A 26543-nucleotide genomic window follows, 5' to 3' on the forward strand; every position below is an offset into this window, starting at 1 on the left:
GAACCACACAAAGCACCCAGGAATATGAAGTAAAGAGTGAGAGTGCAGTGTTCCTTTCCTCATTATGGGCAGGGCCGTTTCTAGGGTCGGGCGACCCGTGCAATCGCCCGGGGCGCGCCGCCTCTGAAACAGCCTGTGAATTTCTGGGCGCCCGGCGGAGCAGTTACCAGCCGGAGACGCAGGTCTTCTGTCCGTCTGTCTTACCGGACATAATACTTAATAATAGCGGGTGGCACAGTAGAAGGCTCTCCAAGCCCTCCCGCCCTCCCAGGGACTCCTCTGCGCTGTGTGATTGTCACGGCGTGTGACATCACACAAGCGCCAGTACACCACCGCAGCCAAACTGCTCAGCTCCGTGAAGGCGGCAATCTGGGATACAGTGACAGGGGCCGTGCTAGTGTGCTGTCCTCGCTCTGATCAGGTAAGACCTGCTGGCTGCTGCTAATCATGGACGGCCAGGGTGTCCGAGCCCTGCAGCCTTATATTGTTTAATTTGTGATCATATATCCCTCCCAATCACGTGTGTGTATGTGTAATATATATATATATATATATATATATACATACATATTTGTATTTGCAAATGGATGTTCTGACTCTCCTTGTTCCTACATTGCCATTATATTCCAAACACTTTTGCCTATCTGTGACTCTGGTGTGTGCTGTTGGTCTCAAATTCAAATATATATATATATATATATATATATATATATATATATATACATATACACAGTCACTGTGGGCGGCAGTGTCCCGTGGGTGGGGAGATGTGTGGTGACCCGGTCACCGCTGAATAGACGCCTGGCATCTATTCACCCTGTCAGCAGCGCTTGGGGGCTGCCCGGCGTGTCTGTAAGTGCCGGGCACGGCCCCAAGAGTCACGAAAAAGGGACGCGTCTTATAGACACACCCCATTTTCAATGGCCACGCCCCCTTTTCGGGCGCGCGCGCCCTGCCTGCCGCTGGAGCTAGAGTGAACACTAAGTTACACTACACTATATGCATGTTGTGATATATTTGTAGGTGCTAACATTTAATAATGTATTTGAGGTGGATGTGGTTTTAAAACGTAGTTTATGTGGCTCTGGCTTTTCCAATATATTTTATGTGGAAGTGGTTTGTTGCAGTGTAATCCTGAAGTGGCTTCAGTGCCAGATTAAGGTCCACATGGGCCTGGAGCTGAAATTATGAAGGGCCTATTGCATACTTGCCGACTATCTGGCTGCCCCTTCTGGGAGAGAGCAGCCATATCGGCATGACTGGGGGAGGGGCGTGGCCAGCAAACAGGAGCGGAGCCGGCCAGATGACGAGTGTATTTTACAGGCAGTGTGAAGCAGGGGGCGGGGCCAAAATGATGCGATTCCTAAAACACTACATTTCTATAATGCAGGAAAGGGTGTGTGAGGTGTCTCGGATGCATAACGTGTGGCTATTTGGAGACAGGGGACATTTTTGTACAACCCCACTCTCGCAAGAAGTTCAAAATCAATTACACACATGGGGGGCATGCCATATAATACTGGAAACATAACAGTGACCACCAGAAAATGCAAAGAACATCACAGTGACCACCGTATAATACAGAGTGCATTACAGTGACCGCCATATAATACAGAGAGCGTCGCAGTCTCCAACATTGTATATGGAGAGCATTACAGTGGCAGTCATATAATACAGAGAGCGTTGCAGTGAGCGCCATATAATACAGAGCATAAGTGCCCACCATATAATACATTAAGCATCCAAGTGGCCGCCATACACTATAAAGAACATCACAGCCACACACTATGGCTCCTGAAATTGGATAAATCAGATAGCAAGCAGCTGGCAGATCTATATCAATAATACAGTCCCGAGCCCGCCTAAAGGTGCGTACACACGCAGCAACTTTTTCGACGACAGAATGATAATGATATCGTTAAGTCGTCCAAAATATCGTTCAGTTTCTGCCCTAAAATGATGAACGATAACGATCAACGCGCGCTCCCGTTTGTCTTTGGTCATTATCGTTAATCGCCCGAACTCCCGTCCAACCTGACGATATTGTCAGGTTGAACATGTTCGGCAATGAGGGAGGGAGCCCGGCACTGAATGATATTGCTCTTGATATCGTTCAATGTTTGCGCTCACTGTCGTTAATGACACTGAGCACACCCCTGCCGAGGACACACGGGATGATGTCACTAATGGAGCGAATTGTCCCGTGTGTATGCAGCTTTACTCCTCTATCCTTCACTCCCTCCATACCGTATTAATGTGTCAACACACACACTGAGCTTGCGGCTGCGTTGTAAATATTATATATATATATATATATATATATATATATATATATATAGTGTTCACTTTAGGTCCTGCAGCAGGCAGGGTGCCGGACCTAGAGCAAGGGCACTTCTGCACGCCCCCGAAAAGAGGCATGGCCAACGAAAAGGGGGCATGTCTTTATGACGCGTACCCTTTTCATAACTCTTGGGGGCGTGCCCGGCACTTACGGACTTGTGGGGCAGCCCCTAAGCTCCACGGTCACTGTAAATGGATTCACCGGCGGTGACCGCTGCTGTGACGTTTTCCTCACCCGCGGGACACCGCAGCACGCAGGTGGAGAACAGAACCCAAAGGCTGTTTCAGCGGGGCTCCACGCTGGAGGGCAGGGTACTTTCTGCCCCTCAGAAAGAGGGCAGGGCGTGGCGCCCCGCTGAAACAGCGCGGGAATGCTATATATATATATATATATATATAAACCAGACAATCTGGCACTCAATAATTCGAGCAAATAATACCATTCCTTTGCCAGGGTGCCATACTCTAATAATAATTACCAGATAAAAGGCCGCACTCCAGAACATCAAAGTGAAAAAAAAAACTTCTGTTTTAATTCAAAGTTTCAGGGTTATTCCCCCGTCATCAGGACACACAGTGACAGATAAAACAAGTGCAACTTAAGTACTTACTTAACAGAACCCTCCTCCAAATGTTGAGGCCATGTGCCCGGTGTCCGCACTCCCGCTTCCGGTCTCGAGTGAGCCGTTGCGCAGGAAGTGATACACAACAAAGGCAGCTGCTAACTGTGAATGACGCCCATGGAATGTGTCCAGGTTCCCATGATAACCAGAATGCCATGTTATGACCTGGGCACATAAACGGGCATTGTGATAACATTGCAAATATATGCATGAATAAATATATAAAGTGTATAATTATATATAGTGTGTGTGTATATATATATATATATATATATATATATATATAGTTACAAAAATGTGTACATATTATAAATATAAAATATATATCATTATTAAGCTTTCAAAACTAACTCTGCCCACTCTGCGTTATGTATAAAATTTATATTACTATACAGCAGCAGCTTGGTAGCCTTGCAAGCAGGTCTGATACATACTTCACTTCAGGACTGCTGCTGCCAGGCCACCTTCATGCGGAGCGGCTATCTTGGAGGACATAGTCGGCTAAGCCGAGGACCAGGTGGGCTGCTTCAGGGTGGAGCGGAGGTGGCGGGCGGCACCTATGTGACATCACATGCAGTGACGTCACGTGGCGAATAGGCAGCATCGCTGCCAACACTGTGCGTTAGCGGCGCTGGGAGGGATAGTGAAGCCCTCCATGCGCCGCCATCACGATTATGTATTCGGCTTTTTTCGAGCTGCGCGGGGGGGCGGGGCAGGGGGTGACGTGCAGATGGGGGGGGCGGGGCCTTGGACGGCCACTCGCAGGCTGCTGTAGAAGCAAGAAAAACTCCTGTCTACAGCAGCATACTCAGTAGTTGGCTTCTGTGGGCCTATTCTGATGGTGGGCCTGGAGCTGTAGCTCCATCAGCCCCATTACTAATCCGGCCCTGAGTGGCTTATTTCAGTGTATTTTATGTGGACCTGGCTTATTTCAGTGTATTTTATGTGGACCTGGCTTATTACTATGTATTTTATGTGGACCTGGCTTATTACAGTGTATTTTATGTGGACCTGGCTTATTTCAGTGTATTTTATGTGGACCTGGCTTATTTCAGTGTATTTTATGTGGACCTGGCTTATTACTATGTATTTTATGTGGACCTGGCTTATTACAGTGTATTTTATGTGGACCTGGCTTATTTCAGTGTATTTTATGTGGACCTGGCTTATTTCAGTGTATTTTATGTGGACCTGGCTTATTTCAGTGTATTTTATGTGGACCTGGCTTATTACTATGTATTTTATGTGGACCTGGCTTATTACAGTGTATTTTATGTGGACCTGGCTTATTTCAGTGTATTTTATGTGGACCAGGCTTATTACAGTGTATTTTATGTGGACCTGGCTTATTTCAGTGTATTTTATGTAGACCTGGCTTATTTCAGTGTATTTTATGTGGACCTGGCTTATTTCAGTGTATTTTATGTGGACCTGGCTTATTTCAGTGTATTTTATGTGGACCTGACTTATTTCAGTGTATTTTATGTGGACCTGGCTTATTACAGTGTATTTTATGAGGACCTGGCTTATTTCAGTGTATTTTATGTGGACCTGGCTTAATTCGGTGTATTTTATGTGGACCTGGCTTATTTCAGTGTATTTTATGTGGACCTGGCTTATTTCAGTGTATTTTATGTGGATCTGGCTTATATTCTTTCGAGACCACGCTCCCTTACTGTGATACCACACCCCCTCATGATGAGGCCACGCCCACTCCACAATATTACTGCTTCTTTTTTTGGGGGGGGGGGGCGCATTTTGACTGCTCGCACTGGGAGTCGCAGACCCTAGAAACTGCCCTGATTATGGGGAAGATGATTTAAACCTTCTAAATAGGACAAGTGGAGATGTTGCCCATAGCAACCACTGTGCATCTAATTATCATTTTATATAATACACAAGATAAGGATACCAAAACTATCTGTTCTGAGCACTGTAAGCTCGGATGGGAGCAAAGTATGGGTATGTACAAGGCTGCTCCCAACTGAGTCACCTCATCGGTGTCATGTGACACATCACATCAGTGACGCTGATGAGGGGACTAGGGAGCACCGAAGCAGCTCTGCCGGAATCTGGAGGGTTGGTGGGCTTCGTGTGAGCAGGGGAGGGGTTTAGGCTCTGTGTGACTTGAAAGGAACCCCCACAATTTAGTAGTCCTGGGTCCCCCACAAGCTTTAATCTGGCCCTGGGTATATAAAATATATAACAGTTATTTTGGTGCACAAGCACTGTACACGTTAAGTCCGACATGCACACGTGTGAGCCCTGACAACATATTGGGCTTATTGCCACCAAGAAAGATACATAATACAGAGCCTGCAGTATTCCCTGTAACTTTCCCCTTCGGTCCCAGGGGCCTATTCATGAACACTAAATGGCCCGGTAACCATGCTGAAAGTTTTCGGAGTTCTTCAGATGCCGCTTGTTCTCGGATCCCCGATTTTTCCTATGGGAATGAGTTCCAGGGATGCGAAGATGGGATCCGATTGGATCCTTTTGCCGGTTTCCTCACTACCTCTCCGGTGGCTGCACGCATGCGTGACCCGAGGACTCTCATGCGTAGCGGGGAAGATGAGGAGGTAAATAATGCAGCTGCTTTTCGGAGCAGCTGTCCCCGCACCGGAGCAATGATGAATTGCTCCGGTGCAAAGTTTCCCCCGCTGCGATTTGGATACTTACGTGTCCCTCGCAGTGAGTTCAATATGGCCTCCGATGATGGATAGCCCCTCAGTGTCTAGTCACCTTTCACTGCTGCAAATCAGTAGATACTTTGTACTATTGTGCAGTGGACCTGACTACACAGAGATTCCATAGTGACACAATGAGGACAACATAAAGTTGTCATTTTTTTGTAACATTCATGACTATACAGGACACTATAATTGTGTGAATTTTTTTTTTTTTCATTTTAAAGAACATTTCCCCTTTTTAAACAGAGAATTCTCCAGCAAGGGGAAACAGATGGAGAGGGATTGTGTGCAATATATTTCCTGTGTTAAAGAACCTACCTGTCTTTGTGTAAATCTCATTTCGATGGTGCTATTGGTTCAGACAGCTGCGCACCTGTCCCGTCTCCTCATACTATGCAAAGCCCGAGCCTCAGACAAGGTCTCTTCTGGGTGTGAGGTTCCCCCGTCAGTCTTTATTCCCAGCCTATCAGACCAGTCTATATCCGTCATTTCGGTGGAGGTGTATTCAGGCTTTTGTAGTCCTACAGCGCACGCCTGATTTTCTGCTGCAAATGATGGCGCGTAACAGTTGGGGCTCTCTACTTTATAGCACTTATTGTCTGATTCAGAGGTGGATGCAGATGCAGTTGCAGGGCAGGGTGTGGGGTGTATGTATGGGGTGTGGTGGTGTATGTATGGGGTGTGTGGGATGTATATATGGTGTGGAATGTACAGTATATATAGGGTGCGGGATGTGTGTGTATATATAGGGTGTGGAATTTACAGCATATATAGCGTGCGGGATGTATATATAGGGTATGGAATGTAAAGTATATATAGGGTGCAGGATGTAAATATAGGGTGTGGAATATACAGTATATATAGGGTGCAAGATGCATATATAGGTGTGGGATTGACAGTATATATAGGGTGCAAGATGTATATATAGGGTGTTGGATTTACAGTATATATAGGGTGTGAGGTGTTTATATATCAGGTGTGAGTTGAATATACAGGGTGTATGTATAGTGTATGTATGGAGTGTGGTGATGTATGTATATATATATATATATATATATATATATATATATGGTGTATATATAGTGGTGTGTATATACATACAGTATGTATATAAATATATAGGATGATGTATGTAGATATAGACTCTCCTCATGTGTCCATATCTTCATCCTAGGTATCCCTCTTATTCCTTATATACTCTCCTGTGTGTCTGATCACCTGCATGTCTCTGCTTTACTTACCCCCTACACCTCTCACTCCCTGCTACCCTTTCAACCCCCTGCATTTCTTACTGCCTGCTTCCTTCTCTCGCCCCCTGTCCCTCTCTATAACTGCTTCCTTCTGTCATCCCCTCCACACTCTCTATCTGCGCTGGGACAGAGGCGGGAGCATCAGGTCCTCGCTGCCCTGCAGTTTAAAGTTAGCACCAGCCCCAAGCCAATCTCGGTTCGTGGCCTGGTTGCCAATTAAAAGAAGGGGTGGCTTTTTCAATCTGGCGCCATGAGAAAACAGTATGGCACCTGGGTTACACCAGGAGAGAACAGTAGTACATGTGCCTGGGTTACACCAGGAGAGAACAGTAGTATATGCGCCTGGGATACACCAGGAGAGAACAGTAGTATACATGGCTGGGTTACACCAGGAGAGAACAGTAGTGTATGCGCCTGGGTTACACCAGGAGAGAACAGTAGTATATGTGCCTGGGTTATACCAGGAGAGAACAGTAGTGTATGTGCCTGGGTTACACCAGGAGAGAACAGTAGTGTATGTGCCTGGGTCAGTGGCGTCACAAGGTGGGTGCGGGGGGTGCGGGCCGCATCGGGTGTCACCCTCCAAGGGGGTGACACCAAAATCCGCACACTCCCCCACCATCACATACAGTAGCTGCTGCAAGGTCACTGCTGCCCGCGCACTCCCCCACCCTCTTCCGCGGCCGCCGCCCATCCTGGCCGCTATGCTTAAAAGTGTTTTTTTTTTTTTAAAAGGCGCGCGGCGTGTGACATCATGGCGTCAAACTGCGCCGCCGCTGCAGTGGAAGAGGAGTCAGCTGCCCGCCTGCCGCCACCGTTTGTATAAGAGAGGAGCCTGCTGCCCGCCCACCTTCCCACTGGCCGATGCTGTTGGAAGTTCAGAGCCCGCTGCCCGCCCACCGCCGCTGCTGGAATAGAGGAGCTAGTCAAGAAGAGGTAAGGGAAGCAAAAGGGCTGGCTGGCTGGGGACAGGTGAGGGGGAACTGGCTTGCTGGCTGGGGACAGGGGAGGGGGAACTGGCTGGCTGGGGACAGGGGAGGGGGAGCTGGCTGGCTGGGGACAGGGGAGGGGGAGCTGGCTTCCTGGCTGGGGACAGGGGAGGGGGAGCTGGCTGGGGACAGGGGAGGGGGAACTGGCTGGGGACAGGGGATGGGGAACTGGCTGGGGACAGGGGAGGGGGAACTGGCTTGCTGGCTGGGGACAGGGGAGGGGGAACTGGCTTGCTGGCTGGGGACAGGGGAGGGGGAACTGGCTTGCTGGGGACAGGGGAGGGGGAGCTGGCTGGCTGGCTGGGGACAGGGGAACTGGCTTGCTGGCTGGGGACAGGGGAGGGGGAACTGGCTGGCTGGGGACAGGGGAGGGGGAGCTGGCTGGCTGGGGACAGGGGAGGGGGAGCTGGCTGGGGACAGGGGAGGGGGAACTGGCTTGCTGGCTGGGGACAGGGGAGGGGGAACTGGCTGGCTGGGGACAGGGTAGGGGGAGCAGGCTGGCTGCGGACAGAAGAGGGGGAGCTGGCTGGGGACACAAGTTGGGGTGGTTGGCAGTCTGGGAACATAGAATGGAGGGCTGGCCGGCTGTGGACACAAAAGGTGGGACTGGCTGTCTGGAAACACAACAGGAGGGGCAGACTGGGGACACAGAAGGGAGGACTGGTTGGCTGTCTGGTGGCTGTCTGGGAACAGAGAAGGGGGGACAGGCTGTCAGGGAACAGAGAAGGGGGGACAGGCTGTCTGGGAACAGAGAAGGGGGGACAGGCTGTCTGGGAACAGAATCTCCAACAAGTCTCCAACAGGCTGTCTGGGAACAGAGAAGGGGGGACAGGCTGTCTGGGAAAAGAGAAGGGGGGACAGGCTGTCTGGGAAAAGAGAAGGGGAGACAGGCTGTCTGGGATCACAAAAGGAGGTGGGCTGTCTGAGGACTGTTGTGTTATGCGGCTATGCTGCCATCATAGTTAGTGCCTGCTGTATCTCGCCGATGCGGAGCTACAGGTCTCGTGAGATGATGTCATCATCTTGTGAGTCCCTCTCTCTCTCTGCTCATGCCCGCCGGCATTCTGGGAGGAGAACTGCAGTGCGAGTACTGGACTGCGTGACTGGTAAGGGGGAGGGAGCGTGGAGCTGTGCACCTTGGATCTGATTTTTTAATTTTTTTTGGGTGGAGGGGGAGGGGGGGTGTCACCACGAGTTATAGCACCGGGTGACACCAACCCCAGTGACGCCCCTGGCCTGGGTTACACCAGGAGAGAACAGTAGTGTATGTGCCTGGGTTACACCAGGAGAGAACAGTAGTGTATGTGCCTGGGTTACACCAGGAGAGAACAGTAGTGTATGTGCCTGGGTTACACCAGGAGAGAACAGTAGTGTATGTGCCTGGGTTACACCAGGAGAGAACAGTAGTATATGTGTCATGATTGGTGTCTGCGAGTTACCTGTCTCAGGTGGTGATCGGGTTTCAATGGAGGCCGGCATGACTGGAATCACAGATAATGTAGATAGCTCTATTTATAAGAATTGTGTAGCAGTGAAAACTGCCTTTGATGATAAATGACAGGAACTGGAGGGACCGGCAGGAAGACTTGTTGAATTAAACTGATGAACTAAGAACTTGACTCGAGCAACGTGGACTGAACTGATGAGTTTGGAACTTGACTCTGGACTGGAATGTGACAATGGCTGAAGGGAAGTCAGGTAATGCTGACATGAAGGCTAAACAGGGTAATCTGGAAATGCTGTGACAAGGTTGGAACTCAGGTGCAGGCTGGATAGGATAATTGGGAATAACAGGTTTCAGGAAGGAATGGGTAGGTTTGGGAATTTTAGGTTCAGGGAGGGAGTAGGTAGGTAAAAGGGGCAGGAGTTGATCCACAGCAGGAAGCAAGGCAGGGTAACACGATGCAGGTTTACAGAGTGCCAGGGACCAACCAGGAGTAGGACTAGCAGCAGAGCACAGGCCAGGTATTACTGTAACAGGACGTCTGGATGCCAGGTATTACTGTAGCAGGTTTTCGGGATGCACCAGGGGTTGCTGTCAGCAGGCTTACTGGATTGCCAGGTTTGGTTGTAACAGGTTTTCTGGAAGCACCGGGGGTTGCTGCCAGCAGATTTACTGGATTGCCAGGTACAGCTGAAACAGGTTTTCTGGACAGCGCCAGGGATTGCTGTAGCAGGTTTCAGGGATATACTAGAACACAGGAACAGCATGAACCATACACCACAGGAAGACGAGATGTTCAGGCCCAGAATGCTATCAGGAGAGGATATATATACCATGGGTCTGGCAGCAATTGGTGGATACGGACAGGTGGTCTGGTAGTAGCATTCTGAGTGGTGGAAGGCACAACATGCAGCGGGAGTATTCATCTCTGCAGCTCTGAGAATCAGAACCACACCTGTGATTCCAATCAGGGCTAGCAGTGCTCACAGACAGTGGAGAGGCCAGGTGCAATAATCAGAGCAAATCCTCCAGGCAAATTACACACACAGATCCATGGGGAAGCTGACAGGGGTAAGTCCCAAGGCAAAAAGGTGACAACTAGACAGGGTTGTGACAATATGTGCCTGGGTTACACCAGGAGAGAACAGTAGTATATGTAACTGGGTTACACCAGGAGAGAACAGTAGTATATGTGCCTGGGTTACACCAGGAGAGAACAGTAGTGTATGTGCCTGGGTTACACCAGGAGAGAACAGTAGTGTATGTGCCTGGGTTACACCAGGAGAGAACAGTAGTATATGTGCCTGGGTTACACCAGGAGAGAACAGTAGTATATGTGCCTGGGTTACACCAGGAGAGAACAGTAGTGTATGTGCCTGGGTTACACCAGGAGAGAACAGTAGTGTATGTGCCTGGGTTACACCAGGAGAGAACAGTAGTATATGTGCCTGGGTTACACCAGGAGAGAACAGTAGTATATGTGCCTGGGTTACACCAGGAGAGAACAGTAGTATATGTGCCTGGGTTACACCAGGAGAGAACAGTAGTATATGTGCCTGGGTTACACCAGGAGAGAACAGTAGTGTATGTGCCTGGGTTACACCAGGAGAGAACAGTAGTATATATGCCTGGGTTACACCAGGAGAGAACAGTAGTGTATGTGCCTGGGTTACACCAGGAGAGAACAGTAGTGTATGTGCCTGGGTTACACCAGGAGAGAACAGTAGTATATCCGCCAGTTTTACATCATGAAAGAACAGTATTCCTCTTATAGAGAGCCAAGGTTACTACCTGCCGAAACTCACTACTATTAAACTTTAAATCAATCCCAGATATCATTAGCAAAATAATAACCTATATCACAGTTGTGTATTATTTATTTTAGCCATATTCATTAGCACATGAATTCAACTAGAACACAGTTGAAGTAAATACTCAAACAAACACTACAAAATACTATGTCATAAAGTAAAAGTTACATTAAATTAAACATACAATAAAACATATATAATATTGTACAGTTTTAACGTTCAGAAACACTTCTCTGTCAGATGTTTCTACAAGCCAACATAACTCATCTTTAGTGATTTGCTGTATTCTATGCCGGGTTGCTAACACAACACGGCACAAACTTACACTTATACCTCTTTTAAACCAAAAACCCAGGTCCGACCTGGGTTTTTGGACATGGTTCCAACCCTGGTCAGACCCAGGTCAGACCCATTTACACTGCACCTTTGATCTGGGTTACTCCCAGGTCAGCCCTGTTCACACTGAACTCAGGTCTGCCCTGCTAAACCTGTGAGGTCATAAAAAGTGGGAGGTGACTGCTCCACAACCACCAATCCGCTCATTTTAGGCATGACCCAGGTCAGATAACCCGGGTTGCACCGTTTACACTGCACCATTACCTGGGTCCATCCTGGGTCCAACCCTGGTAGCTACCTGGGTTGGATTGCAGGGTCACTTGACCCAGGTTATTTTTCAGGGACCCTTTTACACTGAGCTGCGACCCGGGTAGACCCAGCAAAAACCCAGGTTTTTGCTCTGGTGTAAAAGGGGTATAAGTAACGTACACTGGGATTCATGTCATATAGCCACAGGAATAGTCACACATAGATTGGTGGTAACATCAAGATTGCAACACACATGCTGAACTTGACTGCTTATAATGCAAATTAACAAGGAACATGTGTTCCAGAGCCTCATTTCATCCCTCTACTGTCGACTTCTACCCTTTGAAAATACGCATGAATTGGCCTTGGAGATAGATGTGGGGGGGACCTTGTAGCAGCAGTCATAAACTAAAGAAGTTCTGCCTCTGTGCACATTAAGTAGAAGTCCTGTCAAGTCAATTACCAAAGTTTATTTATTACCACTCTCCCTGATCCATCTTTCCTACTTTCTCCGACTTATGTGGGCGCTCCAGTGGGCAGTGAGGCACCCTACTGTGCATTCAGAGGTGTTGCCCTAAAATCCGAGTCTACTGGGAACCAGCACCCAGCTTCCTTCTGTATTCCTTGCTACCTCGCCCAATTCCTACAGTCTCTCCTCAAAATCTCATCAAACATATCTTATACGTTGCCAGATATCACATTGCCCCAGACAGGAAAAAGACAGAACCCCTTCTGTCACTGCACCAATCAGTGTACCAGATAGAGGGGCCTATTCATTAAACATTAAAATTCTCTGGAGATAATTAGCTTTAGAACTCTCATGGAGTTCTAGCTAATTATAGGTGGAATTCATCATTCCACCTCTCCATAAGTATCTATTCCGAAAAGCTGTCATTTTTGCGATGACAGCTATTCGGGAAATAGATACTTTTCCCTGCCTACACTACCTTATCGCATCTGGAAACATCTGTTACATCTGTAAAACAAGCGCATGCGCAGCACTGCCTACAGATGCGTTAAGTTTCATTCCCCCCCCCTCCGACTTACCTGTACGCGCAGCAGCCTCCGGCTCCGTCCTGCTGGTCTGTCATGTGGTTTCCCAGCAGACCACATGACAGATTAGAAAAGAAAAAAAATTTTTTTTTTCTTTTTCTAAACTTTCTTGTGCTCTGCTGGGGAGCACACATGTCCGACCAGCCTCCGGAGCCTGAGGATGGAGCAGAGCGCCGGAGGGATTCGTCGGGGGACCTGCACACGCTGATACAGGTAAGTGGATTCTGCTATTCGCCACCTCACAGTGGCGAATAGTAACTGCATCAAATTCCGAAAATTCATAATTTTCGGAATTTGATGAATACCACAATTTCCACATCCCCATACTAATGTACTAATGTACTAATGTATGGGGAGTGTGGAAATTAACGCAGGGGAACTTAGCAAGGAGATATCTGTGATATCTCCTGTGCTAAGTCTGTTCATGAATACCAAAATAACGTTATTTAAGAAAAATGTCCTTAAAAACGTTATTTTAGTGTTGATGAATAGGCCCCAGAGTACATTACTGCAACCTTGCCTGACACCTTTGATCACTTTAGTAAAGTTTGGAGTCCATGGACTGCGCACCGTGAGGCAGAATTTCCATTGTATGGGTGCAGCCCCCAATGCTCCCTTCTTATTAGGCCCGTATTTACCTTCCTATCTCTATGCCTCCAGCTTTAGCAATCTTATAGTCTCTATATGTAGAAATAGATGCTCAATTTTGTGTTTGTTATTTTACTTCTGTTTTCAATTCTCAATGAAAATTTTATGTTTTCTGTTCTGTTTCTCTGTTGGTTTTCCCCATGTGCAGTGCACCCCCCCCCCATCCCCCTCTCCCCCACATACACCACCTGCCTGTGACGCCATCTTTCTAGCAATATTATCGGGAGGAAGGTGCATGCAGCAAAGAGAGCGGAGCTTCTGGGACAGTGGAAGACTATTTGATATCACCTGCGATGCCGGCAGATTACGTAGTGGGGAACCACTGTGCAGCATACAATGTGGTCTGTTATGGGACCCAGGGGCATCTGTGCACCACATACCCTGCACCCATTATAGATACATCTCTAATGAAGATAAATACACATACGACACTACTTAGGCACTTTATGCTGTAAGGATGCTTATAGAGAACTTACTCGAGAATACAGTGGAATGGTAACGTGAGTTAGCATCTGTTTTTTTGTTCATATATTTGATTTTATAGACAAAGGTGATGACATCCATATGATGGGGGTCCTCACACCCTGTTGTTTTTATCTCCTGCAATTGAGATATTATCAGTTTTGAAGTGGGCAGTGATATATCAAAGTGTAGCCTATCAGATTGCTGGAATATTCACAGCATCACAGATTATTTAAGCATACGTGTGGGCTGGCCTTGTTGGAGTCAGCAATCTACCTACTCATGTGCCTGTGTGATTGAAAGCAGTACCAAGATATCAGGATGGTAATAGAGGCAAACAGAAGACCGCAGTCTGAGAAGGTGGACCATGTAAGGAGCATGTTTAGGCTTGGAAGATGACGTAGGCCCATAAAGGTCATATTCTGACCCCACTTATGGGAACTCAGCTGGATTATTATCAAGCATCACACTTGGGACCACTCAGGCTCTGTAGATGGGCTAATATAGCCAGCAATATCACAGTATGTGTGCTGAGTGTCTCCAGGCCTTGTGTCCTTCCTAACACACTAGGGAATTGTAGGGGAACATCTACCACAGAGGTATCAGTCAGGCAGCCCCCTTAGATCACACTAAGAGAACCACAATCTGGTGTATATTGGCCACCTGGCAAGCCTGGCATAGCTAGAATCAGGGCTGGACATGCCATGTGGCAGTTCTGGCAAATGCCAGAAGGGCTGATGGCAAGATGGGCTGGTCTGGCTGCTGAGATGCCTGGGTGAGCACATCTCTAATGTGATAAACCACACGTGATAAAAACTCACAGAAAAATCCCTCACAAAATGGCCAATGCCACAAAGGGGACCACTAAAGTATAAAATGCATTGTAGATGCAATGTTATGGCCACAGTGCTAATTATCAGGGGTGGGCTGGCCAACCCCCTGGGCCGGACTCCTCATCGAAGGTTTTGGGCCGACAGCTGGGCATCTGTGTGTGGTGTGTGGTCGACTCTCTCACTATTCTACCCGGTAACGATGGCTCCTCCTCCTACGCGGGCGCATCATTCACAATAGCAACTGGTAAAGATCACATCTTCCTAGGCAGCTTTTTTGTCTCTCTATTGCTTTGTTTACCGGTGTCTGGCCCCTCCTGCTGGACCAGCCACCAATGAGCTACATTCTTTTTCATGCCCACCGCTCCCCTTATGTCTCCCGTCCTACGCTACTTATCTCCTTTTTCTCCTGCCACTGGCTTGTCCTCTCAGCCAGCCACTGATTGTTAGGTATGCCTCTTAATTCATCTTCTGCAGAACTTCTGTAACCATTAATGAATGAATAATTGATTTATTATATTTTATACTATATAAATCCGGATCGGACGACATATTGTACAGTGTGTACCCTGCTTAACACTTCAACACTTTACTGCTATCTTTCATTTGTGTGGTGCCCTGGGGTGGTCTGGCTGGGCTGGTTTGGAGGTGCCCCATGTTCCAGACATGAATCCCTATAATGTTTTGGACTTACCCGATGAGGTTACCTTGACGTTGGCGGGTAAGCTCATAACTTTAGCCGAATTTATGCCAAAAACCTTGTATATGATGTATAATTATTAAATGGTTGTATTTGCTATCCTTTTTTCTATGTTGTAGTACTAAGTCTCAGCTAGGTAGCACATCCCATTACAATTAGCTATGGTGTGCAGTCCAGGCCCCCTCCCCCTAATATCACCCACAAATACCTAGTCCATGGGCAATATCATGCTCTGTGTATATTTTATTGCTGTTAATACATGCAAATAAACATTTAATGTTCTGAATAAATCACATAATTCAATAATAAAGTCTAAGAGATTTTACATTCCATGTACTCCTGAGGGGTTTAAGAGTCCAGAGTACGATCTGATCCCAAGAGCTGACATATAATGCACCGTCGTGCTGCTTTTCTCCATGTGTCAGTGTGATATCTCCACTGTGGATCTCCGTGAAGAGCATTAAACGTGTCTGCTGGGTGGGGCGTGGCTACGGCGGCAAAGGAGTGAGACGTGGGTCCGGAGAGCTCGCCGGCTCAAGATCCGTTATTGCCAATCCTGACCCAGTAGACCGGTTATATTTAGGTCACATTGGACCTCTAAGAGTTTGGGGCACCTGATAGTGTGTTCCGGTCGCTGGTCGCCGCTGCCGCTAACGCTGTGAGCCGCTGCTCTGCTGTGTTCCTGCTCCCCTTCTGCACTGAGCGCCTATGACCGTGTGCTGTCGGGGGCGTGGCTGGAACCTTCTCATCCACACGCTGGGACTTAGTCAGCGGTGAGTCCCCGGTCTATTGCCCTATTCATCAAGCCTGCCTTATCTCTGCTCCCTGTTTGCCACACTCACTGGATAGATCACAAAGTGGGCGTGGTTTCTCGGATCCGGCGGCCATCTTCCCCTGCCTCCATTATGTCCTGTCAGTGTTGCTGCTCTATTCTATTACACTCCCTGACTGGCTCTATCCCTCTACAGCCTCTCCTGCCTACATATTATAGTTCCACAGCTCCTGCCTGGCTCTTTTTGGGATTGAGTGTTGCTGATTTATTATATATAGTATATAATTTTCCAGGTTCTGAGTGTCTCCATCCTCCTCCAGCCTCCCTGCCTGCATATTATATTGACACTGCTCCTGCCTGGCTTTTTGAGTGCTGCTGATACATTATATAATCAGAGCCGGCCCTAGCCCATTTGGTGCCCTAGGCAAAATTTTGACTGGTGCCCCCCAACAACTTCCCATACCGAGGTGAACAGCCCCTCAGAAAAAAAGCAGGTGGCCCTCCTCAGTAGGTACTGTCGACGTTTTAAAACCCATCTGTCTTTTCATCAGGACATGTCATGATGAAAAAAAAACAATGGGTCTTGAAACATCAACAGCACCTATGTGATTTGTGACAATATATCACTTTGTTACAATTACTGAGGAGAGCTGCCTGTTTTTTTCCTGAGGGGCTCTTCAGCTCGGTATAGGAATTTGTTTATTATCCTAGGAGGACACCCTCGAGATTACCAGTAAATTTATCCAGAGTGCCAGGCTGAATGTTTATATGTGTGTGTATCTATATACTATATTTATAGTAATGCCCCCTCTGTAGTGCCCTTATAGTAATGCCCCCTGTAGTGCCCTTATAGTAATGTCCCCCTGTAGTGCCCTTATAGTGATGACCCCCTGTAGTGCCTTTATAGTCGCTGACATACACACACAAAAAAAACTTGCCTTAAACCCACTCCTGCGTCCTCCGCCCCTTGGTCCGCGAGGCTGTTCCTCGGAACTATGGGAGTGTCCATGGGGAGAGCCAGAAGCTGGAGTTCAGGGTAGGTTCCAGTCACAGCCCAGGATGAACACAGACTGCTCAGCTCAGTGCATGATGCAGACTGTCTGTGCTAGGGGGTGGTCGCTCCAATCACCCCCCCTCCCCCCTGGATCCGCCACTGCCTCCTGTAGACTGTCAGAATGAGCTTCTATGCAGAAGCTCATTCTGACTAAGGGCCGGGCGGATGCGGATCCCGGTCACATGACCGGCCTGGCCATCTGCTGCGCTGCCCGATCGGAGAGCTCCGATTGGGGCAGCGCGCTGGGGGAGAGAGCGGGTAGCTGCGCCGGCTCCGGGGTAGCAGCGGCAGGTGGCCCCAGCGGCAGGCGGCAGGTGGCGGTGGCAGGGTGGGGACAGGCAGAGCTCAGCCCTGGAATGCCCCCAGCATTCTGAGTCGTCACTAGGCATTTGCTGATAATGCCTATGCCTAGGACCGGCTCTGTATATAATAACACGTATCTCTACCCCTCGCTACAGTAGCTGCATATTATATCTTCTCACAGCGGGACGGAGTGTTTCTATTATTGGGTAATCCGGGCAGGCCGCTGTCGCAGCAGCTAAGTTGGAAAAGTTTGCACGGCAGCCTTCCTTTCAGGCTCCGCATCCTCCGGTACAAAGTGAATCTTCTAACCCGGAAGCTGCGGGTGACTCGCAGGGATCGAGTACCAGGGCCCCACCTCTGGTTACTCTGGAGCAAGTACTGGAGGCCATTGCAGGTAGTGAAAAACGTCTTTCGGATAAAATTGAAAAGATGCAATGTGACCTCTCTCTCCTGCGGCAGGATGTGCAGCAAGCCAGGGAACGGGTGGGTGAGGTGGAAACTCTCATATCTCCCCTAGAGGATTCGCATGGTCCTCTGAAACATAAGGTGTCTTCTGTGAGTCAACAAATGGCCATGATGCAAAACAAATTGCTGGATATGGATTGTCGCCTACGCCGGAACAATGTCCGATTTGTTGGGCTGCCGGAGGGCGAGGTGGGCTCCTCTCCTGAATCATTTCTGGAAACATGGCTTGTAGAATCCTATGGCAGGGACTCTTTTACCTTACAATTTGCTGTGGAAATGGCGCACCGTGTTCCTGCTCGCCATCCTCCACCTGGTGCTCCACCTCGTACCTTTATTGTGAAACTGCAGTGTTACACCTGGGACGCATTAAAGGTCCTCTGTCTAGAAATGGCATGAAGATTTTTACTTTCCTGGATTTTGCAATGGAGGTCCAAAAGGATAGGGCCCAATTCCTTCCTATTAAGCGTAGACTCCGGGTCCTTAATTTATCATATGCTATGCTATTCCCATCCAAACTCCGGATTGTGGCAGATGGGGAATCTAAATATTTCTCCAGCCCACGGGAGGCGGTTACGTGCCTGGCTCGTTCCGCTGCGGGGAAATGTCAATTGGCTCCAACCTGAACTTTTCTGTGTTTATCGCTGTTATATAATAATTCTGCATTTATTTATTTTTTTTGAAGATGCAGGTTCTATATAAGTCATTTACAAAAATGTAATATTTTTGTTTTCTAAATTTGATGTGTGAGGTTTAGAATTGATTACATGTGTCTATTGCGCTGTTCCATTTTATATAGGTCGGGGGCTCCCTTGCAATGGTAGCTGCTATATACTATTGCTCCCTTGTGGGTTTGATATTAGTTTAATTTGTTAAATTGTGTGTGTTTGGGATATAGGTATGCCGATGTTGGGGGTGGTATACGGGGTGGGGGGTAGGGGAGGATTGGAGGTTATTGAAGTTTCTGGGGGGGGTTATAATTATTATTATTTTTATATCTGGTGCTATATTAGGTGATATTTTTTCAGTGTTTCTATATGCTGGGTTCGAAGGGTAAATGTTGTGAAATGTGCAGTTATGGGCTCTCCATTGTGCTATGGCTAAGGTAAATTTTCTTACATGGAATGTCCGTGGGATCAATGATAAAGTTAAACGCTCTTTGGTACAGAAGATGCTTAAACAGTATAACACTGATATTGTTTGTTTAACAGAGACCCATTTAGTTGGTAGTAGACTCCTCTCTCTTAGGCGGATGTGGGTGGGCTGGGCATATCACGCCTCACACACGTCATCGTCCAGGGGGGTCATGGTTTTAATAAAAAAATCTGTCTCCTTTGTGTTAAATTCAGTTAGGTCAGATCCCTATGGACGATATGTGTTTCTTGATTGCAGGATACATTCCATGCCCTTATATATATTAGCTGTATATATACCCCCTCCTTTTCCATATGAGGTGTTGAAACATGTAGCTGGGTTTGTGGCTCTATCTCCAACTACTCCTATAATTTGTTTAGGGGATTTTAACTCTCCTAGACCCCTCTAGGGTAGAGGAAAATCGGGTTTTGCCAGCTTTATAGAGAGCCTGGGGTGGGTAGATGATAATAATAATAATAATAATAATTTTATTTATATAGCGCTTTTCTCCTAAAGGACTCAAAGTGCTTTACATTTACAGTACAAAATACAAAAGAAGCTTAAACAAGGGACATTAGTGAAATGCTGGGTGAATAAGTGAGTCTTGAGTCTATTTTTAAAGGATTCTAGAGTGGAGGCCTCTCGAACTGTGCGGGGAAGTGAGTTCCAAAAGGTTGGAGCCACAAAACTGAAAGCTCGACCCCCAGATGAATTCCGTGAGATTCTAAGTACCGTTCATACTCCTTCGTCAATGGATCGCAGTAATCGAGTGGGACAGTAAGGAATCAGAAGCTGCTTCAGGTACATTAGGCCATGGTCATGTAGGGCTTTGTAAGTTATTAATCCAATCTTGAAAGCAATTCGCCATCTGACAGGCAGCCAGTGTAGGGAGTAGAGAATGGGTGTTATGTGGCTGGAACGGGGCTGGTTGGGTAATAGCCTGGCAGCTGCGTTTTGTACCATCTGCAAGCTGTGCAATTCTTTAGCTGGGAGACCGAGGTAAAGTGCGTTGCAGTAGTCTAGGCGTGATGATATAAATGCATGTATGACTTTAGGCAGATCTTCTGAGGGAATTAAGTGCTTGATTCTGGAGGTTTAAACATCCGGGTTTACAGCAGTTCTCCTGTCTCTCCGCGACTTATTATTCCTTTTCTAGAATTGATTTGGCTTTAGTTTCCCCCAGTCTGCTCCCCAAAATATGCAATGCTACTTATAAAGCTAGAGGGGTGTCTGATCATTCTCCCCTCATGATGCCTTTGGAGGTAGATAGTCCAAGGGGTGAAGTATTTTGGAAGTTACATCCCTTCTGGCTTATTCAAATGAAAGCGGGTTCTAAGTTAGAGGCTCTGTGGGATGGATATTTTGCGGATAATATTGGTTCTGCCTCTGCGGCCATTGTGTGGGACTCTCTTAAAGCATATATGAGAGGTACTCTGATTAAGCGTGTTGCTGAACTGAAGCTCTTTTGTAGAAGGAAAGAAGCTGAACTTGAGTCAGAGTCACATCGACTGGAACTGGTCTATTTGCGGGACAAATTGGATACGTTTAGGATCCATTGGCTGGCAGCTCAGTCTGCGTGGACAGCTCATATCTCTGATAGGAATATGCTCAGTCTATTATTCAAATCGCATGCATACTATGTGAATGCGGATAGGACAGGGAGTTCTCTAGCACACTTAGTACACGCTGATCGTCCATCTGCGACCGTTGCTGAGCTTGTGCGTCCTGATGGTACGGTTGTTACATCTACTCCAGATATAGCTGACCTTTTCCTCACTTTTAATAAGGATATATATAGTTCTAGGCTGTCCTGTTCCATGGCCGAACTGCAGTCTTATGTGGCTAATATTAGGTTGCCTTCATTGTCACCTGAGGCACAAGCCGTTCTTGATTCCCCATTCAACCTGGAGGAGATAGAGGTTGCTATCAAGTCCTTACCTGGTGGCAAAGCCCCGGGCAATGACGGAATACCGATTGAATTGTATAAAAAGCATGCTGGGATATTTATCCTTAGATTGTTTGTTATTTAATGATTTGTATGACGAAGGTGTTTTTCCGTCCTCTATGTCGGAGGCTGTCATAATTGTCTTGCCGAAGCCTGGGAAGGATCCTAGATTCCCTGATGCCTACAGACCAATATCACTGATCCCTACCGATGCCAAAATACTTGTAAAAATGTTATCCTTGAAACTTAATCGGGTTATTATTACCTCTATAGTGCATCCGGATCAGACCGGTTTCATGCCCGGTAGATCTACCTCAATAAACATTAGACCTCTTTACACTCATTTGCAGGCATCTCACGACCAGGAAGCAGCTTCAGTCATTGGGGTAGATGTATTATAGCGGCACGTACCGTGCCGCTATAAATCTTCCCGCTTCGCCTCTTTACCGAGGCGAAGCAGGAAGCACTACCGATGAGATATATAAACATCTCATCGGCCGGAGAGGGGGAGCGTTAACTCCCCCCTCCGGCGCTACCCGCTAGAGACAGCAGCGCATCAGCCTAGTGCTGATGCGCTGTGTCTCTTCCCGGCCGGCTCCACTGAGCATGCACGGGATCTCGCAAGTATCGCGAGATCCCCGCGTGGAGCCCCAGAGCCGGCTGCCGCCGCAGCAGGGACAGCGCTGTCCCTGCTGTGGGGATAGGCTAGCGCCAGGCTGTAGCTGTCGATAACGACAGCTACAGCCGGCCGAACGGTCAGACGATCTGACCGTTCGTACATAGCCCAGGCTATCGGTGCTGCTATCTTGTAGATAGCAGGGCCGATAATGACAGATGCGCATAGCGCCCCTGTCATTTACCGCCCAGACCCCCAATAATACATCGGGGAGAAGCGGTATCAGCGCACATAACGTGCGCTGATACCGCTTCTGGGCTTCATACATCTACCCCAATGTCTCATTAGATGCAGCAAAGGCTTTTGACTCAATGGAATGGCCCTATTTGTGGGAGGTTATCCGGTGTATGGGGATGGGGCCTGTTTTCCTCATATGGGTATAACTTCTATATGATAGACCCAGTGCTAGAGTTTCTGTTAATGGTTTTATTTCCCCTCCATTTTCATTATTTCGCGGTACGAGACAGGGTTGTCCTTTATCCCCTGCCCTTTTTGCCCTAGCAATAGAACCACTGGCATGTATTCTGTGGGCTCACTCTGATGTTGTGGGATTACAGCTGGGGACTAGAGTTGATTTAATGGCTTTGTACGCAGATTTACTTTTGTTCCTTAAGGATTATAGGGATGCCATGCCCGTGGTTCTCAAAGTATTTGCAGAGTTTAATGGCTATTCAGGCCTTGTTACTAATTGGGGTAAATCTTCTATATTGCCATTAAGGGGTGCTCCTCCTGTTGCTCCTGAGATACCTTTGCCTCTTTGTTGGGTTCCTAGATTTAAATATCTAGGGGTCTGGATATATAATTGAACAAGAGATTTTATAGACTTGAATTTAATGCCATTGTTCTCTTATTTGAGGGAGAAGATTGGTTCCTGGACTAAGCCTCCTCTTACAATAATGGGCAGAGTGAACCTGATAAAAATGGTGTTGCAACCCAAATTTCTCTATATATTGCAACAGTCCCCAGTATATATTCCTGTATCTATATTTCGGAAATTAAATAGTAGGCTTTCTTCTCATATTTGGACAAGTAAGAGGCCCCAATTAAAAAATGATTTTCTCACTAGTCCCAGGGTGAGTGGTGGTATGGCCCTTCCGCATTTTCGATTCTACTACTATGCTGCACAGTTGGCTCATGTTCGGTCTTGGTTGCAGGACAGCCATGCTGACTCCTTACTTACTCTCTTTGTGTCGCAGGCAACGCCAGGGACATGCCCCACTGCAGGCCTTGCTAAGTGGTAAGACTTCTAGGAGTAGTCCTCCCCTACTTGTCAAAGCAATTAGGATATTGCGTGAGGTTCATGCACTGGTCCAGTTTGATGGTGTTGATCCGGACAACCCCTTGTGGTGTTCACGTTGTTTCTCTGAATTGGACACTCTTTCTATTAGACAGGTTTGGGATAAAAGAGGTATTGGTACAGTGGGACAGTTATATTTAAATGGGGTTTTGAAATCTTTTATTCATTTGAAGGAAGACTTTAATCTGTCAGCTACATATTTCTATAGGTTTTTGCAACTCAGACATGCCCTAAATGCCCAATTTCCGGATGTTCCTCCTTCTATTTCCAATTCTCCAGTAAAGGAATTTGTGTTATCCTTAGGTCCTCAGAAGTCAGTGTCAATTGTATAATCTTATATGATGTCATCGCATCATAGGGATGGTTCAACCAAACTGCGTAGTGACTGGGAATCTGGGGTCGGTGTTTTCAGTGATGAGGGTTTCCATGCAAGGTTACTGCTTCTATGCATTTTCAGCAGATACAATTATTTATTTTAAATAGAACATATTTAACCCCTGTGAGATTGGTACGTTTTGGAGGTAGACAGTCTGAACTCTGTCCTAAATGTGGCATTATTCATTTACATTTACATTTACATTTACATTACATTTAGGCATTTATTATGGGAATGTTCGGTGATTCAGGTTTTTTGGACTAAGGTAAACGCTGCTATGTCTCACACCAGTATTCCCATTACAGTACTTACACCAAAATTCTGTAGTTTGGGGGCTAGAGAAGATGATGAACTGGACACGTTATAGCACTCCATATGGTATTAATTTCTGTGCTCTGGCAAAAGTCTGTTTGGCTCGCTCATGGATGGCTCCTAGTGGGCCCGAATTTCAGGAGTGGGTTTCTTTAGTCAATGCTACTGTGGAACATGAGCGATATTTGTACCTTGCCCGTAAAGCAGAGTCTAAGGCCCATATTCAATTTGGAGCAAAAAGACGTTTTCGCTTATTTTTGGCGAAACTTTTTTGCAGGTGAAGTCATTTTTGCCTGTTTTGGTTTTACCCCCGTATTCAATTTGAAGGACTTTCCACCTAGGCGGAAAGTCAATGCAATGTACCAGGCGAAAAAGTTTCGCCTATGAATAGCAGGCGGAAAAAAGTACAGAATTGGGTTTTTTGGGTGCAACTTTGTGGGAATCCCCGTGCAGCCTTTAGGCAGTCCCCCAAAATATAAAAAAAAAACACTTAAGGACCCCCCAAAAATTACTTTAAAAAAGAGGGCGAAAAAAAAAAAAGTTGGGGTACAAAGTTAAAAACTAGCGAACTTGACTCTGGGGGGGGGTCCCCAAGTATGTCCCAGGTGTTTTCTTGATTGCAGGTGCTTGCAGCAGGTGGATTTTTTCACGATTTTTACAACTACACTTTAGCAACTTTTAAATATGCAGACCCCCATTTTCAAGTAGCCCAAATTTGATGGGAATAGTTATTTTCAGAAAAAAATACTCCTGAATACTATTCTGCATCACGTATAGAAAAACGCTATTTAGCTGCTATTGAACCCGTTTAAAAACCACAAATACCTTCAGCAAGCCAAATCGGGGGGTACCATAGTGAACCCCCATGTCAGAGCATCTTTTGGGGGGTGTCAGACTGATTTCCCCAAATCTGACAGCACTTTCCGCCTGTTTCAGTTTCACCGGGTCCCGTTTTCGTGTACTTTCATATTGAGTACGGGTTAAAGTGTGCACGGACGCAATACTTTTCCGCCTGCCAAACAGGTGAAGTAGGCACAAAGTCCGGGCCGCAAAAAAGTATCGCGGCTTGGCTCATATTGAATACAGCTCTATGGATCTTAATTAATATATCCCAGTATTGGCATTAATATCACCTATTCATTTATTTTATATCACCCCTTTCCGATTAGATGCATCAGCCACATAAGTAGTAGGAAACAGCCCAAATTACAAAAGTTTTTTTTTTTTACGTAAAAGGAAAGAGCATTCAAATACTGTAAAATATATATAATAAAAATAAATAAATTATGTAACTGAATTAATATCTTGAGGATAGGTCATGGTGTGGCTGTCATCTCCCACATATAGGGGCACATTTTTCAATGCAATTTTGTAGGATATGGAGTCGGAACACTTTCAGGTGTTGTAAAAATGTACAGACTCCAGCTAAAAGTAAGAACTTAGAATTTTATATATCGGTCATCGCATTAACCCCAGTGCAGGCGTCTAGAATTTATCCTCATTCCCAGGCGCTCCTATAGATCAGTCTCCTGCGTCTCTAAACACAGGGAAAAATAAATGAAAATACAGGTACACACACTCTAAGCACTAAGAACACTGATAATCAAAACATTTATAATAAACTAATAATTAACATAGCGTTAAACAAGGTTCTTACTACATGTTTAGCTAAAATGATTGCTGACATACCACGTCACGGTGACCTCAGCAGGTGGATCCCTAATACTGATACATTATATAAATGTATCCAGGACTTACCTATAATAATGCCCATTCCAATGTGTATTCCAGAGTGCTTACTGTGTGCACAGGTGTCCGGCCCTTGGTATCATCCCACAATCAGCCCTGCACCAGTAGTATATCAGCCAGGTATCATCCCACAATCATCCCTGCACCACTAGTATATCAGCCAGGTATCGTCCCACAATCAGCCATGCACCAGTAGTATATCAGCCAGGTATCGTCCCACAATCAGCACTGCACCAGTAGTATATCAGCCAGGTATCGTCCCACAATCAGCACTGCACCAGTAGTATATCAGCCAGGTATCGTCCCACAATCAGCACTGCACCAGTAGTATATCAGCCAGGTATCGTCCCACAATCAGCCCTGCACCAGTAGTATATCAGCCAGGTATCGTCCCACAATCAGCACTGCACCAGTAGTATATCAGCCAGGTACCATCCCACAATCAGCCCTGCACCAGTAGTATATCAGCCAGGTACCATCCCACAATCAGCACTGCACCAGTAGTATATCAGCCAGGTACCATCCCACAATCAGCACTGCACCAGTAGTATATCAGCCAGGTATATCAGCCAGGTATCATCCCACAATCAGCACTGCACCAGTAGTATATCAGCCAGGTACCATACCACAATCAGCACTGCACCAGTAGTATATCAGCCAGGTATCATCTCACAATCAGCCCTGCACCAGTAGTATATCAGCCAGGTACCATCCCACAATCAGCACTGCACCAGTAGTATATCAGCCAGGTATCATCTCACAATCAGCCCTGCACCAGTAGTATATCAGCCAGGTACCATCCCACAATCAGCACTGCACCAGTAGTATATCAGCCAGGTACCATCCCACAATCAGCCCTGCACCAGTAGTATATCAGCCAGGTATCATCCCACAATCAGCCCTGCACCAGTAGTATATCAGCCAGGTATCATCCCACAATCAGCACTGCACCAGTAGTATATCAGCAAGGTATCGTCCCACAATCAGCCCTGCACCAGTAGTATATCAGCCAGGTATCGTCCCACAATCAGCCCTGCA

General features: G+C 46.8%; 1 protein-coding gene across 2 annotated transcripts in view; it reads left to right on the forward strand.

Moving 5' to 3' along the window:
• AMN (amnion associated transmembrane protein) overlaps positions 1 to 26543 on the forward strand; it is a 150644-nt gene that overhangs the window by 41158 nt on the left and 82943 nt on the right. Inside the window, exon 1 of one of the 2 annotated variants that reach the window (XM_088464291.1) lies at positions 10251 to 10407. The exons of the other annotated variant lie outside the window; for it this stretch is intronic. Within the exon in view, the coding sequence (XP_088320417.1) occupies positions 10390 to 10407 (18 nt within the window). The 5' untranslated portion in view covers positions 10251 to 10389. Of the gene's footprint in view, positions 1 to 10250; positions 10408 to 26543 lie in introns of those variants that run through there. 2 annotated transcript variants of the gene reach the window in all.

The sequence above is a fragment of the Taudactylus pleione genome, unplaced genomic scaffold, assembly GCF_031769625.1.
Source record: "Taudactylus pleione unplaced genomic scaffold, aTauple2 ptg001628l, whole genome shotgun sequence".
Lineage (NCBI taxonomy): Eukaryota > Metazoa > Chordata > Amphibia > Anura > Myobatrachidae > Taudactylus > Taudactylus pleione.